The 19,966-nt window shown below is 33.7% G+C and overlaps 2 protein-coding genes and 1 pseudogene across 3 annotated transcripts; 2 read left to right on the top strand and 1 right to left on the bottom strand.

Moving 5' to 3' along the window:
- Positions 1-5,512: 5,512 nt before the first annotated feature.
- Positions 5,513-8,767, bottom strand: LOC145623968 (CASP-like protein 5C1). Its single transcript, XM_081676889.1, has 3 exons — positions 8,212-8,767; positions 5,997-6,129; positions 5,513-5,898 (listed from the first exon to the last, which is right to left on the bottom strand). The coding sequence occupies exons 1-3, from the start codon at positions 8,343-8,345 to the stop codon at positions 5,704-5,706; spliced, it is 462 nt and encodes a 153-aa protein (XP_081533015.1). The 5' UTR covers positions 8,346-8,767; the 3' UTR covers positions 5,513-5,703.
- Positions 8,768-10,647: 1,880 nt separating this feature from the next.
- On the top strand, positions 10,648-16,925 carry LOC145623976 (pentatricopeptide repeat-containing protein At1g20230 pseudogene; annotated as a pseudogene). Its single transcript, XR_014110353.1, has 2 exons — positions 10,648-13,100; positions 13,820-16,925. The product of XR_014110353.1 is annotated as a pentatricopeptide repeat-containing protein At1g20230 pseudogene (transcript).
- A 627-nt stretch (positions 16,926-17,552) lies between these two features.
- LOC145623986 (vesicle-associated membrane protein 724-like) lies at positions 17,553-19,394 on the top strand. The gene is made up of 5 exons (XM_081676907.1): positions 17,553-17,868; positions 17,969-18,113; positions 18,321-18,441; positions 18,535-18,597; positions 18,708-19,394. The coding sequence occupies exons 1-5, from the start codon at positions 17,667-17,669 to the stop codon at positions 18,855-18,857; spliced, it is 681 nt and encodes a 226-aa protein (XP_081533033.1). The 5' UTR covers positions 17,553-17,666; the 3' UTR covers positions 18,858-19,394.
- The last annotated feature ends 572 nt before the right edge of the window (positions 19,395-19,966 follow it).

Raw genomic sequence — 19,966 nt, forward strand, 5'->3', positions numbered from 1 at the left:
ATATATTTAGACGATTCAAACGAGATACTCACAATACAACAGACAAGTAATAGTTTATTATAATTATAAATCAAAAAAGATAATTAAAATTTTAAAAAAATAATAAAAAGGAGAAAGTATTCTTGTATTTGTATATGCTACTTGAATCTCCTCGATCCTACGTAGGCATGTGTATATGACTATATGCCCATTAGATTTACCACATGCATGTTGTTAATATATGAACTAACACTAAAGAATCCCACAAACTAGAATAACTAGACTTTCCAAGCACAAAGCAAGAGCAATCAAATCAAGGTATGAACTTGAAAAAAGTAATTCAAAAGTATTTTCTTACTACCTTTTTCCATCTCCATCATAAATTCAATCAAGTATTTCTTATCATACTTTATACTCTTCTTTTCCCTCTTTTAGTTATCTCTTTGGCAACTTACAAAATCTTTATAAATAACCAACTTATTTTTTGTGGCTAACTCCTTTAAATATACTGCTTTCATCTCTTAATTCTCGCAAAAAAAAAAAAAAAAAAAAAAAGAAAAGAAAAGAAAAAAAAGGCATATAGATAAAGAAGGGAGGGAGAGGGAGTACAATTTTATTTATTTTTATTATAAATGAACATACCGTATTTATGGGACATATTGACTAAAACATCATGAACCATGTTAGACGACCTTTAAACACACTCACCATAAGTAATTAACTTATACGTCTAATTAAGAAGGTTTCTATCACCTCAAAATCATATGATAACGAGGTAGACCTTTAATCTTATAAAGTAGGCATAACTTTCATTTTTCTTTAATGTGAGTACACATTTCAAACATCTCCTTACTTTTTACACTTGTTTTTTAATGTAGGATAAGTGGACAATACTTTCACTCATACGATGTATGTGGCCAGGGTTTGTTCATAGATTCAACAGACCAAGACTTCTCACATGTCAGAGCTTAGTTAAAACTAACCTGAGGAGCTCGAACTTATAACATTTAAATCATCGCAATGTAAACTTCTCACCAATTGTACCAAGCATGATTAGTTACTGAGCACTACATGTGTAAAAAGGGTTAGTTATGGTACTTGTAACTAGTAGTAACTAGCTTACAAAAAATGACAACTATCTTAAAGCAATGCCTGAAAATACAGGTACATTATTACTGTAACATATATACAAACAACATGAAATAAACGAACCCATACAAAGTGAGGGTCAAGGCAGAGAAACGAGGAGGAAGACCGAAGATGAAATAATATTATAAAGTTAATTACGTGGTGCAAATTGAGATATAAGTAGCTTCGTTGCAACGTCAAGAAAGTAGGCACGTATATAAACTTTTGGACCCATAAAAAATCTGCATTTAACCCAACAACCCGACAAACCCACAACTTATGTAATCCATCGTTTTGTATTACGACAAATTCAGACCTCAACATTGTTGGCTTTATTCTTAACCCCATAACTTTTCGGTTGTCCGTTTATTTTATTATTTCCTTTGTCATATAATCTATTTTTTTAATCTTATATTATACTTGTTTATGGTGTATTTAATGCAGATATGAGATATTATATATTGTTGTTATTCGATTTTAATGAACCAAGTGTATATTATATAGTTTTATGTATTGCTCGTTGGATTTTGCACCAATTTATATGGAGGGTTTGTTTTGCTTCTTCTTGGTGTTATTGGAGAATGAATAGTATTGTATTGTACGGAGTATAATGTATGTCGACTAGTTAGCTATTTGTGCATTGGCCTTTACTCTGATCTATGTTGCTTCTTGATTAACCTAGCTTGATTATCCCTATCAAAATCCGGCCGGCCCTATTCGAAATTATTTGTCATGCTATTAACTAGTTCAAATTACGTACACATATATAAATTAATCTGAATATCATATTGTGATGGAGGATTAGAGAGTGTATCTCTTCACTCTTTTGTAAGACTATCTGTTATTGACGATAATAACTTATTAGATTTGAAAAGGCAACGAGTAAAATCAGAAACAAATGTTAAAGGTGGCATATAAGTCAAGTGAAAAAAAAGTAGATGTTTGGACTTATAAAGAGTGAGACTCACTCCAATGACATTGTAACTAGCTGATTATCTAAGACGTAACTCATTTAATTTGGTATGAGAGTTTTTTATGTTAGTGATAATTCTAGTATTCTACAATGTATGATATTGTATAATAAAGTAAAAATTAATCATATCTATAACAATTATGTTATTTTGAAAATAACAACCTAACAATTAGAAACCATTTGTTTTGAATTTTATACTTTTAGAACTTTTTAATCTATGTAAACACAAAATTGATTATGATGATGTTAATATTCATAGGCATACATAGTTTCATGATTTTCATTTATATTATTATTTCCAAAAAATTAAAACTAAAATGAAAAATAATACAAGAGTATTGTTAATAAAACGTACCTATTGTATTACATTTATGAGTGTCTCATATAAGAGAAAGAAGAGAGATGTAACTACTTTGTACGGTACAACAGTTATTCCTGTTATTAATTACCACTTGGTACGATTTTAGTATGGAATCTACTTTGCCTTATTTGTGCACCAAACTCTCCTCCTCTTTGTTCGAGTGACCCAAGCCCATTTGGTATTGACTCAAAATTTCACTCAATCTATTTGACTTTATTATTCATGAGGTACGGTGGCCGGCTCTCAATCTCTAATTAAGCAATCCAATCATTAATTTTCACATCACTTTGTGAGTTGGCTAAGAAAGGCAACGCAAGTCAATATTCTGAGGTGGCTCTCATTCACAACCCTGTCTATTATTCAATCAATTATATTGGATTATTTAATTTATGGTATGTGACCTATTTCCTTTACATTTTCTTACAAATATTTTGTTGGTCCAAATAGCATATAACTAGACCACGAAAATGGAACCTAATTAAAAACTTATCATAACTTATGTTAAAAGACAATGCCGGGGCGACAACTCTCAATCCATGTGATCACAAAATCGTACAAGAAGCAAATGTGCAACAAAATACGTTCCACAAGCGTGCAACCATTATAAAAACCAAACGACTTTCCGAACTTGATGATTTGAACCAAAGCTACCATCATAACACAAGGGGGCATCCGCAATCCTAACCATATGACACTGAGCGAAGTCATAACGTACTAAAGTTAATTGGTAGTCGTATGAGCAAGTAGCAACCTATTGAACATAAAACATTTATATATGGCTAATAAAACCAATCAATTAACATTCGATCCAAATTGATGTAGGTTACGTACGTCAAGTACATTTACTTTGATACCATCAATTAAGTCTTACGACTCCTTGAATAGTTGCCGGTGTCTCCGGTGAACAAATTTATCAATAGATTTGCTTATAAACAAGCATAATAATAAGCTTAGCTTAATCCCTAATATAAGCTTTCCACCTTTCAAACGTAGGAACTAAAATCTACGTAGATTATATTGTTCGTTACAAAATAATATGATTACAACATGCTAAACAACATCAAGACACATTAGAAACAAGGATATATAGGCTAATACGCAGTAGATTAATACTAAGTCTCCTATATTATCGTCTAACCATACATTATTGGCCCGACCAAATATCGCTTTATGTATATATATGTTTATACACTTCCCGCTACTAAAAGAAAGGAATCAATCGATCGATATGATTCAAAGAATTGGGCATGAAAAAAGATTATCAAAGGCAAAACTCCAATAATGTTGTCAGAAAATATATTAATTGTTAATAATCTTCCTATTATCATATCATATATTCATATCAATCATATTATATGAATGTATATGAATGTATGTACTAATGTACAACTCCTTTTTAGAATAACAGCGTAATTAATTAATATATTAAGGATCATAGAAAAGCTGATAACCAAGTTTACGTATAATTATCATACAATTATTAGCTACAATTATTTAATTTGATGGGACACCAAAACAAGACAACTACTTTGAGCTTTTTTGCTAGAATTTTCAAAGCTAGTTGCAAGACATTATGCTTCCTTATGCTGCATCTAATCAATTATTCATCAAATATAAATAGATTTTTAATTATTGAAATATATATATCTGTCTTAGTGCAATGTTTAATACTGTAGTTTACACTATAATAATTGACTAATTTTGTAATTTGCTAAATTGTCATTTCGATCTAATTATATATACTTAGTCCCACGAAGCTTCATTCTTCTTGCCACCGAAATACAAGTATATTTTCAGACAATTTTAGTTATCATGTCGTTTATTCTTCAATCATTTTTTCCTTTTTGACTATAAGATCTAAGTTTGAATGGTCTTCCACAATGTGCTCATTTAAAAAAAATATCAGATTTGGCATGACATGAGACATGACCGATAAAATATGGGTATTAGCTAGTTCCGATACTATGACAACCAATTAGTCAAAAATGGGGTTTTAATTAGCTCAATAAGCCCATGTTCTTTTGGATTTTATTTCCAATTCAGTTGGTTTACCTCATTAATTTCATTCAGTTCGGTTCAGTTCAACTATGTTCAAGTTTAGTTGAACTCATAGTTCGGAATTTGTCTATCAATATATTTGAAAGCTTTTCTTATCCTAACACAGGATTAGGTGAAAGTCATGGAAGATGATGAAATATTGTACCAATCTAATCTTCATTGACGTTTCGAAATTTGCAAGAATTTTCTAGTCAGTAACCACGAGTTGCAATCGAAATACCAACCACAAATTCAGCTATGTAATCCCATTAGATGGGAAAATCGAACTCTTAAGTAGTACATGTATAATATTTATAACTCTTATACTCCGTAGTATCTTAGTACGATTGTGAATACAATAGCAAATACGGAGTAATCTATAAAAATTGTATTTCAGGGCCTGTTTTGATTTACTGAACTGAGTTGAACTGAATTGATTGAAGCTGAACTAAATAGAGTTGATGAAATGAATTGTTTATGAGAGAAGGAAATTAGAAGCTAAACTAAACTACATTTATTGGAGCTGTACTGAAATTAAGCCGAGGAGAATAGGCCCTTAGTATCTAGAATTAGGTACACTTAAATGTATACAGTACTAGACAATTCTAGTGTCTAAAAATTGGAAAGAATTAGGAGTTTTTGGGTTATACTCTCTCCATCCGTTATTGTTTACACCATTTGACCCAAAAGTAGCTCATAAAAAGTGGGCCGATGTTGCAAACAAAAAAGGACTGACTGAGTACGTAGTGGTAAATGTGTGAAGGCTTCATTGTCTAAAACTTTAAACATTGTTCAATTATTTTGGGCCATTCATTTGGGGTAAACCTGTACTGTTTGATACAATCTGACAACAGGATATCAGATTCACCCCAATTAGCCAGATCAATTCAAATGCTACTTTGAAGTTTGACTATGTTGGGCTTTCCTCTTTATCATATTGAATTTTCTTTAGGTTTTGGGCTCAAAATCAATTCCTAGGCCCAAAATCTACAGCTACTCTACTCAAGAGTCCATGATAAAAAGTAAAAAAAAAATCAAATTTATAAGAATAATTGTAATTTCAATCTAAATGTCTGTACAGTATACAAGACACAATCATGCTAAGAAGCCTATACCACCATGAATTTTGGTAGCCATCTTCTTTCTTTCTCTTTAAACGTTTCTATTTGTATAATTTAGCACCAAAAAAACTACTTTGTATTACGGATTATATACAATTAACTACTCATAATTTAGGAAGGATCCACAAGTTTAAGAGAGATGATGCAAAAGATATAGACCAAGACAAGAAAGCCATGGCAGCAGAAAGAGAATATCTACTGCAGATTTTCACAGGACACGCCGGAATGCTTTCAGCAATCATGATTTGTGCAACACTTGCAGATGAGCAAGCTGCTCCTAGCGAAAGGAATGACAAAACCTGATAACACATAAGAAAGAAGATGTCTACCATTTACCTTTGCAATCTAGAATCCAAGATAATAAATTGAAGGGAATGAAATAGTGCAGATGAATTACCCAATCTCCTACAACAATTACAGTCATTACTCCAGGTTGACGCGAAGGCCTCTTAATAAAGACAGAATATGCATCAACTAGCCCCAATGTCATACTCCACGGAATCACCAAACCCATGACCGTTACTAAGAAGCTGCATAACAGTAAGAAAGAATTCAATTAACATGCATTGCAAGAAAACTAGCTGACAACTATGCTTCATCTTTGACAAGTAAACAACGGAAATCAAAATTTTATATCAAGTCCGTTGTTTACAAGCAGGAATGCAGGATCCATTATATATAAGAAGGAAGTAGCAAGCACATCAATTATGCCCATCAATAGTTTTTCAAAAAGAATCTTTAACTAAACAGAAAAAGAAAATAGCGTAAATTCTTCACTCTACTCTGTAGTGTAAGTTTTGCTGCTCACTTTTCTGAGACAGCTGAAACTTGAGAAAACATGGAACTCCACAAGGCCAAACTTCCTACAGTTTTACTAGCACCTTTTAGTAGTAAACAGAACTTGTAGGCATCAAAATATTGAGGTTTCAGTTCTCAGACTATGATCATTTCAGATAGCCTATACTGACTAAAATATAAGCTTCAAAAACAAAACAACAATATAAAGTTATAAACAAAACATGCATCAATGCTAGTATCTAATTATTACTGTTTCCTATTTGAATAATAAACTCACAATTTCTTGTATCATTAATCCTCATACTCGAACAATTAAAGATCTCAAACATTACAGAGTTACAAAAACACAGACGACTAAACAATAATCCAAAATAAGCATATGTACTAAAAAAGTATAATTAAACTGTTTGCTGACAACAAGATGGGCTATTGTCTTAGCTCAAGATACAAACAAATAGCTCTAGATGTAAGTCTGTGAGTTATGAGATCATCATAGATTCATAAGCTCATTTCCTTCTTGATCACCACTCTTAACTGTTTTCTGTCAAAATAGCCCCTCTTCCCAATCCTACTCCATTTACGCACAGATAATAGCCATATTGTGTCCACTAGTACGGTAGTATTTTACTTTTTGAGCTTGTTTGCAATAACAAAAACATAGTCCATTCAATGCTTGTTTGCAATAACAAAAACATAGTCCATACAATTTCCATTGATGCCTTCGCAAGTAAAAATTAAACTGTTTGCTGACATCAAGAACTAATTAGTGGCCTTAGTGCATCATAAAGATATTTTTATGTGAAAGTGTGGCTCGAGAGGTTAGGTTGGGGCTTAATTGAGGTGCATCCTTGACTGTTCTGTGACAGTGCGACTCGTATAGTACAGATACTCTAGGTTGGGACTCAATCAAGATGCATCCTTGATTTTGAACTATAAATAAACATTGGACTGAAGATACATCACAGCAGAGGACTGAAGGGGTGTGATAAATTGGCTGATACAGCCTGCCTGTAATATGTGTCTGCAGTTAGGGACAGACATGAACATGATCTGCCCGGGCTTTTTTAGGCCGCAGGATTTTGTGAGAGTTATCTTACAGCAGATTACAGTCTGCATTCCAAATGGAATAACTAAACGAGAGTTTTGGCTTCTCACACTATTAGCTTGGTGAACCATCTAAGACTCTAGGGTTTATGAGCTATTCAAACACATCTAAAAGAGAAACTAACCTCGAAATTGCGACCGAGGCCTAGGGACTGATCAGTGATCACAATAACATTAACCCAACAATCCACAGCATTCATCAATGACAGTATCAGCATGTGAATGATTGAAAGATTGATCAAAGTGATCAAACCTATAAACTAACCAACCAAACCAACATCCAAACCCCTCAACAAGGCACATGGTTTCATTTCCATATATGATAATCTCTGAAGTTCCCTAATCTCAAAAAAAAAAATGAATTTTACAGTGATTAATATAATTGCCATGCTCAATTCTGTCATAATTGGAGTTATAAAAAACAACATAATTTAACACCATAAATTAAACAATTTTATTCAACTGAATTTTATGTAACAACCCCATGATTTCCCATAACAAATTAAACAATTCCACCCTTTCTCAAACAAAATTCATAACCTATGATGGCAATCAACTAAAACATATAAACAAAAACAGAGGAAATCAAATCAACTGTAAAAATCACATGCATATTAATAAAATCATAATTCCAACACAAAATCATAAAAACCCCAAAATCAAAGAATAAATTAAAAAGGGTATAAAAGAAAAATGAGTAAAAATCATACCAAAAAGCAGTATATGCATAGAAATCAACATCAAGGCACATGAAAAAGAGGGAAGCAGAGGAAAACATAATTTGACCCAATCGAAGAGCTAAACTTGCGCTGGTGCCCAGTGATCCTGGCACTTCATCCACCATTTTCTCTCTCCTCTTCTCTTCTTCTTCCTACTAATTTTCTCCTTCATACTTTTTTTCTCTCATTTTTATTTTCCTAAATTATTTGACAGTTTCTATTAAAAAAAAATTTAAAGTAAACTATATGGTTTGGTGTTAAATGTGAAGTGCCCAGTTTTTTTTTTTTTTTTTTTTTTTTTTTTTGTTTTTTTTGTTTTTTTTTTTAAAAGTAACAGCTTCTCAGTTCTCACCCACCACTCGTCAGCAGCGTGTAAATCAATCGCAGAGAAATGTGTGGAAATGTGGAATGAATGGGATGATGAGATTCAATATATTAATTCGATTTAATTGATTTCAGAATTCAGAATTGTATTTATGTTCATTTAACTATTTAAGAGGGGTGTTTAAGAATTTTGGACTGTCATTTGGTCCTACAATTTTTTTTCTTTGGTTGTTTTAAACAATTGGGTTGAACTTGTACTTCATATATGGGTGGATCTAGCAATTTAAGGTAGGGGTAATGGTGTAAATGAGATACAAGTTCACACTTTTTACATTTTAGAGTATATATTGTTACGGAAGGTGGAAACGGAGATTAAGAGAGTAGCTTAAGTAAAAGGTGAAAGCAACTGCAAAAATCACGTGAATAAGGAATTCGGGAAATATCACTAATGAAGTAATGCTGTATGGAATATTTGAATGTATGTAGTGTGAAAAAAATGTTTGATTTTCTTAGAAAGAAATCAATATTTTAAAGATAATTATTGCCTTTTGTGGGATATATATAGAGGAAATAATTGTACTATCCTTTTGTTTTATCATGTATTCGTTATACATTCTTCGATTTGTATTGAGTTGCAACGATTTAATAGTTGCATTATTTATTTTGCACACATGACAAGATTATTGAGACATGGAGCATTATTAAGCATTAAAAATACATGCATAAGAAAGACAAAGAAAAAGAAAAAAGGTTGCACTAACAAAGTAAAAATGAAGAAATATTGGTAGATATATAAAGTTAGGCGACAAAAATCTTTGAATACCAAGTGGACCATTTAAAAAGAGGTTGATGAGAGCAAATTACAGATGAGCAGCAGCCAATTCAAAGGACGATATTAAATCTTGCTACCAGCCATTCTTTTTGTTGTACCTCATGCTGATCAAGTTAGTTGATTGGGTGGTTAAGGGTACCCATAATATATTCTACTTTATAGGGTACCCATAATCTTATTCTTTGGTCCAAGGAGATGCAAAGGCAATTAGGCATTGTAGACTTTTGATTCCCTGGGATTATATTATTGATGTTCTTCTCTTTATTTCAAAATGGATGACAATTGAAAATATGTACTTTACATAGAGAATTTGAGGGATTGGATAGTAGAAATTTTCAATGTTATTTGGTTTTGACAAAATCATATTATGTAATATTGTATGTTATTAGACTACTATAGGAGGAAGGGTGATTATGGATAAATGAGGGCTTAAATTTAGACAAAATCCATAAGGATTATGATGTGTAAGAGAGATTTTTATGAGTGAACTTTTCAGGGCTTAATTGAAATTAAAATCTCGACCTAGTCAAGATTTAACTCAATACCAAGTTACTTAGATAATAATTTCTATCATCAAAAACATAGAGCATCAAACTCATATCATACAATAAACAACCTATAAGATTGAGGATAGAAGGACAAGAGAGTGAAAAGAGACAAGGCAAGTGCTCTGTCACTAAAATGATCAATTTAGCTGAGCAAGAACACTGATTTTGCAATTTCGCCCATCCAAAGTGGCAACAATCGAGTAACCAAATGCAGATCTACGTCAATACAAGACGGTGCACCTAAAGATGGCATTAGAACAGGCCAATCCGAGGCACAACATGACTCAACGCGAAGGAAACATGACACTACATGGACATGATGTAGGCACAACACGACAATTTACTATATATGTCAGATCGTGTACCACATTTATTTTAGAGAAGCAGTACAAGACACAACACGATTCTCTATGAAGAAAATACAGTGAAATATTGAACTTATTTTAGGCATGTAAGCACGACATAATGACACGTGGGCTTAGGCCGTGTATGATTAGGCCGTGTATGAGTCACCTTATAAAAATTTCAACACAACATAGTCATAGCGCAGGCCTTATTAACCATAAATAAAACACTTAGGCTCAAAATGAGACACGACTCGACACAACCTACTACCATCTTTATTGCATTTGATACCTTTCAGGAGTCCACCAGCCATAGTCTATAGATGGCTCCGCCGTTGCGCGTGGGCAATTTAAATCATATGAGAGACGCTGTAAATAACTAAAATTCAAATTGAAAGTCGTTATTCCAGTTATGAGCAAGCATTATAGTCAATGATTTTTCCCGCCAAATTCATCTGCTATTCTTCTAATCTGCCGCTCCTCTAGCTATAAACTATGCGATTCAAAATACCCACTAACATCTCTCCTCATCTAGGAGAAAAACTGCTCAAACCCATTCTAAATTCGGGCGATTTAAGTCGTGCACGCCAACTGTTCGATAAAATTCCTGAACCAAATCTACATTCTTGGGCAAACTTGATTTCTGCTTACACAAAGCAAGGTCACTCAAATGAAGCAGTGAAGTTGTATACTTTATTCAGGAAGCAGAACATTCAGCTGCCAGATAGAATACTGCTTCTATCAGCTGTCAAGGCTTGTGCTGCATCTGCTGATATTTCGAAAGCGAAAGAGATTCATGATGATGCTGTTAGGTTTCGGTTTCTGTCTGATCTTACTGTGGGAAATGCGTTGATTAATATGTATGGGAAATGTAAGTGCTGTGAGGGTGCTCTGTCTGTTTTCAATGAGTTGCCTGTCAAGGATGTTATTTCTTGGACATCATTGTTGTCGAGTTATGTCAGTTGTGGGTTTCTTGGGGATGCTTTGATCGTGTTTCGTGAGATGGGGTTGAGTGGATTAAGGCCGAATGAAGTGACAGTGTCTTCGATTCTGCCTGCCTGTTCTAAATTGAAGTGCTTGGATTTAGGTAGACAAATTCATGGGTACGTTGTGAAAGATGGGTTTGGAGAGAATACATTTGTTACTAGTGCGCTTGTTGACTTGTATGCAAGTTGCTCATGTTTGAAAGAGGCTCAATTAGTGTTTGATAGTATGCTTGTGCGTGATATCGTCTCTTGGAATGTTATCTTATCGGCGTATTTCTTAAATGGAGAATCAGAAAGGGCTCTCGGCCTATTTGGTGAAATGAGAACACATGGGGTCACCTTAAACTATGATTCGTGGAATACTGTGATTGGTGGCTGTGTTCAAAATGGAGAGAACACCCAAGCTCTTGAATTGCTTGTCCAAATGCAGGTTCAAGGGCTCAAACCCAATCATATTACCTTAACTAGTGCTTTACCTGCATGCTCGAACTTAGAGAGCTTAAGGAAGGGAAAGGAGATACATGCATACATTTTAAGGAATAGGATTTTCGCTGATATGACTACCACAACAGCCTTGATTTATATGTATGCTAAATGCGGTGAGCTTGAGATTTCCAGTCAGATATTTAACATGATGCCTAGAAAGGATGCTATAGCTTGGAATACCATGATTATTGCAAATGCCATGCATGGGAGAGGGGAAGAAGCTTTGTTGCTCTTCAAAAATATGATAACTTATGGGGTTAAGCCAAATTCTGTAACTTTTACAGGGGTTCTCTCTGGTTGCAGTCACTCAAGACTTGTTGATGAGGGTCTTCAAGCTTTTCATTCAATGAGGGATCACTTTATTGAGCCCGACGCAGATCATTATTCAAGTTTAGTTGATGTACTCAGTCGTGCTGGTCGCCTAAAAGAAGCTTATGAATACATTCAGAATATGCCCATGAAACCAACTGCTGCTGCCTGGGGAGCTTTACTTGGTGGTTGTAGAGTGTATAAGAATGTTGATTTGGCACGAATCGCTGCCAAGAATCTGTTTGAAATTGAACCTGACAATCCTGGAAATTATGTTTTATTGTCAAACATCTTTGTTGCTGGCAAACTGTGGGGTGAAGCTTCTAAGTATAGGAAAATAATGGAAGAAAAGGGAATATCAAAACCTCCAGGTTGTAGTTGGATTCAGGTCAAGAACAAGGTTTACTCATTTGTTGTTGGTGATAATAGCAATGAACAAAGTGATAAAATATCCCAATTCTTAAGTGACATCAGATATAAGGTCAGACTGGCTGGGTATTTGCCAAATACTGATTTTGTTCTGCAAGATCTGGATCAAGAAGAGAAAGAGGAAGTCTTATGCAACCATAGTGAGAAGCTAGCAGTTGCTTTTGGGTTGCTGAATTTAAACGGGGAATCTTCAATTCGTGTGTTCAAAAATTTAAGAATATGTGGTGACTGTCATAATTTCATAAAATTCACAGCCAAGGTTGTTGGCATACAGATAATTGTTAGAGACTCTTTGAGATTTCACCATTTCAAGGATGGCTTGTGCTCTTGTCAAGACTTTTGGTGATTACTTCATTGAAAATCTGGTAGCAAAATATACGGTGTATGAACTGTGGACATGATCTATCTCAAGGCCTATGAGCTCCAAAGCTGCTTTGATGTTAGAAGTTCAGTTTGACATGTACTTCGTACTTATTATGCTGTCAAGCAGCAGGGACATATGCTTTATGTCCCTGATGAGCATAGCATGCACAACTGCTGGAAGAAATTGATGCTCAATATGGATGCTAATTACAGGGTAGACCGGTAGAGGTAACGATTCAACCAATTTCAAGGAAAATAGGTAAAAAAAATCAAGTCCATAATTTGTTTTATTAGACTAATTAGAGATTAACATAGTTCATCAGGCAAAAAACCGGAGGTAAAAGTGTAAAACCATCATCTTACATATGTATTGTGAACAGCCTGCATCATGGACTAGGTATTGACAATGTCCAATCCTGGACTGTCTTGCTCTCGCTAAGGCCTCTAGCCATTTTGAAAGATGTGGAAGCCTTTATGATTTTCTTATTTATTTATTATGATTATTTTTTCATATTGTTCATGTAGGGCTGCAAAGACTATAATGTTTTTATGCTTCAAACATAGGTCTTAGCCTCAGGTAAAACATGAAATGCATGTTCTTTAGCTAGTACTGAAAAATTAAACAGCCAGCTTTCAGAAACTGGTTTAGCACTTGTGATGAGCTTAATCTGTAACAACAGTGAGAATATATACGTGATACATTTTACATCTATATCAAGGATTCTGAGAATGGAATCATTTCCATGGGCTGTTCTGTACAAAATCCTAACCCCCTCTTCCCTGTTTCTCACTTTCCTGACCTTACCAAAGCTACAGTGGTTTAGGTTGGAAAACTTCTGTTGTATATTTAATTTCAATTTTTATGACTTAATTGCAAAATATTTTTGTTGGTTTAAACAGATTAGATTCAAGAGGTGTGTTTCGATTTACCATTGGTGCAAGCAGTCATGGTTGATACAGATTTTTGATATGATGCAGGACATGAGCTTTTTCAGATGAGAAGTTGGCTTCTTGACCACAATCACAAATTCACAGGCTGTATAACTTTTGGAGTTTCTCCTTGGGATCATCAAAACTGCCTTTAAAATGGTAAAGGTAACAAATTGAGTGCAATCATCATTATTTCATACACAAAATGTGATGTTGCTTTCGATCACACCAGACTCACATCGTTCTGCACCTTTGTCTTGATAACTGTACAGTTTGGTACACCTGAATCACCACCCAGCTCTCAGGCTTGCTCCTGGCAAGACTACGCGCTGGCTCCTTGGATGATGAAGTGTTGTTCTTCTTGTTCAAATTTCTCCTCGAGCTTGCAACACTACTAAATTGTTATAGTTATAGCTACCTCTTTGGAGAAAATAGCATATGATGGGACAAGTAATTTTCCAATGTAGCTTTTTGGCTTTTTAACTGTTAGAAGTCCCTTAATAGTGAAGAAGAGCACAGTCCTACCAGCAGGAAGCTGAACTTCAGAGTAGGATCAAATCAGGGTTTTGAATGATCCCTTCATCTCATTATGCAAGTCAGATGATATAGGAGTTTAGCGTCATGGAACTTCAGTGGAGCTATGTTCATACCCTCTGTCAGATTGTCGGTGTATATGTTCAGATAAAGGCAGAACTTTGCCATTAGTCAAATTTCATGCAAATCATTGAACACTGATTGGCAATCCAGTTCCTCGTCTTCAAGGTAAGTCTTAGATCTCATCACATTTTAATCTCTTGTGACTTGTGGGTTCAATTAATAGTAGCTTAATATTAATAACACATTGTTTGCTAGAGTGATTACATTTTCTGCCAGTTTGATGAGACAGAAAGTTATAAAATATGTACAATAATGATACGAAGCAGTTGGTAAAATTTACCTGTCATCATACAACAAAAACCAATCTTTCAGTATAGCGAAATTATATCTGCACCAGACCCTAAGAGCACTCACATCAGTGAGCATTTTTTTGCTCATGAGCAAAAATGGTGAGCAAATTTGTTAAAAATGGTTCCCCATCAATGAGCATATTGAAAAATGCTCATGAGCATTTCTGATTTTGCTCATCCTATGAGCAAATTTGAGGATGAATAGTAACTATGTGGGGCCCAGCATTTCTCCAAAGTCTCTGTCAGCTTCTTCTTCCAATCAGCAAATATTACCGTTTTAAAACGGTAATTAATTTAAAACGGTTATTTTGGCCGATTTATAATTAAAAAAAAAAATTATCAACAGTTATAATTTTTTTTCTCTACAAATAGAGATCCATTTTGACATATTTTGATATAATTTCAAAATTCACAAAAACACTCTATATTATTCTTCTCCCATTTCTAGTGAGATTTATAATTTATAATTGTTTAGCGATTAAAATTCAATATTATTAATTAATATTTAATAATTGTATTAAGTTAAATAATAGTATAATTGTAATTAGTAGCACTAAAACTTCATTTAACCAAAACATAATTAATAATAATATGGTGATGTGTAAGAGAGAGAAATGTTGATGGGGTATGTGAAAAAGTAGGAGAGAGATTGATGAGCAATTTTTTTTTGCTCACTAGTGGGATAAAATTTGCTCACAAAAAATGCTCATGGTTGGTAAGAGAGAGAAAGTGGCTAGAGAGAGAATGAGCAAAAAAAATTTTGCTCACTAGTGTGAGTGTTTTAACAGGTTACTTAGAAATTCTAATACAGAATAAAAAGAAGGAAAGACCAGAGAAAGGAAAGGGAAGGGAGGGGACAAAAGGGAAGGAAATTTTGCTTTTTTTCTTCCAAATGTATCAACATTGGAAGTATTAGGAAGGGAGGGAACAATAGGGACGAAATTCCTCGCTTTCTCTTCCCTCCCTACCCTTCCAAATTACCCTATCCAAACACACTGTTAAAAACTTTCCTCAATCATCTAATAACTTGCTAGATATTCGAAACGAATTTGTATCATCTACACAAGATGAGTCTGTCACCATCTATCACGAATCAGATGCAACATATCAATGCAACTGATTTGGAACAAAGATGGTGTATTATTCAATGTCAGGGTACTCTGCATTTCCAAAGGAATTATTGTCTACTAATCCAATGGAGCAGTATAGGGTCCCTAGTTTTCTAAAAAAAAAAAAAAAGATGATCTAAAGCACATTTCTTTATGTATGTCAGTATGTATGTAGACAACTAAATATTCATATTTATATTCATTCTCTTAACCTCTGCATTGTTAATAGGCATGATTCTAGGCTCTATCTTAGGCATAATATACTTAGCTATTGACTAGGTAATTAATGATTTTTACAAAAATTACAAAAACTTTAATATAACCTTAATGATGTATTTTTTCTTGCCTTTACAATAAATCATCACAACAAATATTGTGCGAATTCAAATGTAATACGCTTTCTACCAATGTGTAAGATTTGAAACAAGAACTCTTATTATCTAGCCACATCATACGTCTAGGTTGGACACACGAGTTTGTATTTGTTAAAAATGATTTTGATTTTTATTCAATTAAATGAGAGTGCCTAATAAGAGATCCAGGCAACTTACCGAGGCAATGTGCGTGAAGTGAGATCTAAGGTAGCAGATCAAACTCGACGCAAAACCTACATTGAAGAAAGATGGTTGGCCAGCATCTGCTTCGCCGCCAATTGCCTCAAGGATTTACCTTAGACTCTTAGAGGGTTGCATGAAGGGTTCTTTATTCTCTGCTATAGTGCTATGTAAAACTGAGAAAAAGAGAGCTTAATCTAGGTAGTTTGGGTATTTTGTGGTTATGAGTTGGACAAAAAGATAGGATAGGAGTCATACGATGATAAGAGGTTTCTTCTATTGACAACTTGAGGCTAATATTGCTAGTAGTTTCTCTAATAGTTTTTGTACTTTACACAATGAAGTCCTTGTCATTTTCTTTTTTTCTTTTTTTCTTTTTTTAGGAATGAAGTCCTGGTCAGTGTAGGTATAACCACCACTTTTAATAAGATAATTACTACATGTAGATTATTGATCCTCCCAAAAGATAAATGCTATCCCCTTCAATGATAAAGATCAAATAACTGATATTTTATATATCTTTGTCAAAAAAAAAAAAATGCTATAGGATAATTGAGGTGAATTTTAGAGTAAATAATCTGAAAAAGGATGAGTATATTTGAAAAGAATCTGGAGTTTTAAATTTAATCCTGAAGATTGAGACTTTCCTTTGGGTTAGATTTCAAACTTGTCTCTAGATGGGAAGAAGGTTCATCAAAACTTTGGAATATTATTCTTGAATAATTTTCAAAGAAATAATTCTGAAATTTCAAAGTAATAATTTTCCTTGCAAGGCGAGTAAATGTATTACACTATTACTTCATCCCATTTATATTTGTTTGTCAAATAGGCCGCAGGTGTGTTTGCATATTAGCATATATATAGTTGCAAATTGTTTATATGTAAAATAACGTCTTCAAAAGTGAATAGCATGATGGCGTGAACAGAATGCTAACGATATATTGAATCCAGTATGTGATGTTCCTTGGTCAAGATGACCAAAATATTGAACAAACCTCGTCAATTAAACTAAATCTATGCTTTTTCTTGGAAGGAAAAGAAAAGGTCTTCTTAACCAAACGCTGATATATTTTGAAATAAGACAATTTCAACATCTGATTTTTTCAAGAATTATTTCTTTAAGTTAATAAAGAAATTTCAGCTTCAAATATATACAGATTAAACAAGCCAAAGTTAATAGCAAGGTATATATTGTACGTATTTTTCAGAGCTCTTTCTAAAACTTCTTGCCACTTGCAGATTAAGCTACGAAACCTCCAAATCCTGGTACTTTGGGGATAATAACATGGGTCAAGAATGGATTGTATACAGTTTTGTAGCTCGAGGGGCGGTTATATTGGCTGAGCACACCACCCGGCCTAGCAACTTACCGAGCATTGCTGCTCAATGGCTCGAGAATCTCCCTGCTGATCCTCACAAGAAGTTCACCATGAAATACGATGGCCACACTTTTAATTTCCTAGTTGAAGAGGGATATGGACCATATGGTAGTCATAACATTTCAAATAACATTTATTTGTTAGATTATAAGGAGTATGTTCTAAGTAATATGCTTATGCTGAAGTATGCTCTTTTCCAAATGTGCAGTTTACGGTGTTGTAGCCAGAGAAACTGTGGGAACACAACAGATTCTATTCGAGTTTCTTGACCGAATTAAACAGGACTTCAAGAAAAGATATGGTCATGGGGAAGGGGATGCTGCCACTGCAAAAAGTCTCAGTAAGAAATTTGGGTATGTTTTTAAGTCCTTGCCAAACTAAACATCTAAAGCTAAACACTTAGATTAAATTTGGTACGCAGTAAGTTAATTTGAACTGAATTTTGATTTCTGAACAAACCAAATAAAGGAATATGGAAGAAAGTTTCTTGAAAAAAAAATGTGTTTCCTCCAGTTAACATAACTTTTATGTTAGCTTATTTTTTCCGGTATAATGAGCAGGCCTATAATGAAGCAAAATATGCAATGGGTTGTTGATCATGCTGAAGAAATTGATAGGGTAGCAAAAGTGAAAGCTCAAATTTCCGAGGTCCAAGTTATCATAACAGACAATGTAAACAAGGTAAATAAAGTTGAGACTAATGAAGGAAATGGATTTGAACGATTGCAATGTTTTGAGTTTAACGCTTATCTGTTTAATTGCTTTGTATTCTAGATTATTGAGAGAGGGGAGCAAATAAACACTGTTGTAGACAAGGCTGAGGCTCTACATGATTCGGTAATTCATTTATATCATACTCCATCTATTTGAAAGTGAAAAACATACCGCCTTTTCTTAGAAGGATTGTGCAATTGCTAATATATGTAGTTAATTCTTTGTTGTTTCAGTCTCTTGAGTACAGAAATAGAGCAATAGAGATAAGAAGGAAGATGTGGTATCAGAATGCCAAAATAAAACTAATCATCCTAGGAGTAATTTTTCTGATTTTGGCATTGATTATTTGGGCTTCAATTTGCAACGGTTTTAACTGTAGCTGACTGCTATGATTTGTGGACTGGCTGTGTTACATTATGCATGTTGTACAAAGAGGTGAAGAGGACAATTGGCAACGTTTGCCTTCATTGTTTTATGAGAAGTATTCGGTTTTGTTTCAAAATTATCTTATTGTTCAATTGTGCTTTTTTTTTTTGAAAAAATAGATAACAGTTGAATGAGATTTCTTTTTTTTTTTTTTTTTTTTTTTTTTTGGTACACCACAGCTAAAAGATGTTACACATGTATGAAACAAGCTAATATGATAAACTATTTGCTCTAAGAAATTTGGGGGGAAGTACTCCGTATATCAGACTAGGAAATAATGTAATGAAATTGTAATTTTTGATAAAGGCTTGTAGGTCAAATATTTTGTCTAGGCGTTTTCCCAAAAAAGTAAAGCACATGGACTTTTATCTTTATACTTTATTGTTCTCATAAATGTACCTAATTGACATTACCTGGTCCGTATTAGCTGGCTAGGCCATTTGGAAGTGGGGGGAAGAATAAGGAAATCTTCATTCCAAAGTGTCTATGAGAAAAAAAAATATATATAGTTGATATCTATCAAACTATCAGTACTTATTGTATTATTTGTTAAGTTTGAATTGATATTATTTGAGTAAATATAACTAAAATCAAATTAATCAATGATAATGACATTAACAACCAAGTCCAGGCACATCGATACAAATCATTCAATTCCATTCAACTTTGGTTATCTAGCTAACCAAATAATCGACTTCTAATTCAAGTCTCCCACCCTCATAGGACTCCATTTTTTTTAACTTTCTAACACAAATCAAAACGAACAAAACTAAAAATATTAACAATAATATTCCCATTGCTTCAAATCATCTTAACCTAAACTCTCAAAATTCCTTATAATTTTAATGTTTAACCCCATGCTCAAATCATGAAACCTTAGAAGCAAATCAAAGTAACCCCTAATCATTTAATTTTCCCTTAACAACACATGGTGACTACTCATTACACATCATTACTTCATTAGACGAGGGTTGAATGGAAATTCTTCAAGTGGGTAAATGGGCCTGGGCCTGGGCCTAACTTAGACCAAATAATGAGTAGTTGACTTTCAACCCTAATCCTTAAC

This window comes from Chenopodium album, chromosome 1 (assembly GCF_948465745.1).
Source record: "Chenopodium album chromosome 1, dcCheAlbu1.1, whole genome shotgun sequence".
NCBI lineage: Eukaryota > Viridiplantae > Streptophyta > Magnoliopsida > Caryophyllales > Amaranthaceae > Chenopodium > Chenopodium album.

Excerpts from the sequence above, each read along its gene's own strand:
- LOC145623986 (XM_081676907.1), top strand. The coding sequence starts at position 17,667 with ATGGGTCAAGAATGGATTGTATACAGTTTTGTAGCTCGAGGGGCGGTT. Across the intron at positions 18,114-18,320 it reads AGTCTCAGTAAGAAATTTGG|GCCTATAATGAAGCAAAATA; the intron begins GTATGTTTTTAA and ends TATAATGAGCAG. Across the intron at positions 18,598-18,707 it reads CTGAGGCTCTACATGATTCG|TCTCTTGAGTACAGAAATAG; the intron begins GTAATTCATTTA and ends TTGTTGTTTCAG.
- LOC145623968 (XM_081676889.1), bottom strand. The coding sequence starts at position 8,345 with ATGGTGGATGAAGTGCCAGGATCACTGGGCACCAGCGCAAGTTTAGCT. Across the intron at positions 6,130-8,211 it reads TATGCATATACTGCTTTTTG|CTTCTTAGTAACGGTCATGG; the intron begins GTATGATTTTTA and ends ACTGTTATGCAG. Across the intron at positions 5,899-5,996 it reads TAATTGTTGTAGGAGATTGG|GTTTTGTCATTCCTTTCGCT; the intron begins GTAATTCATCTG and ends ATGTGTTATCAG.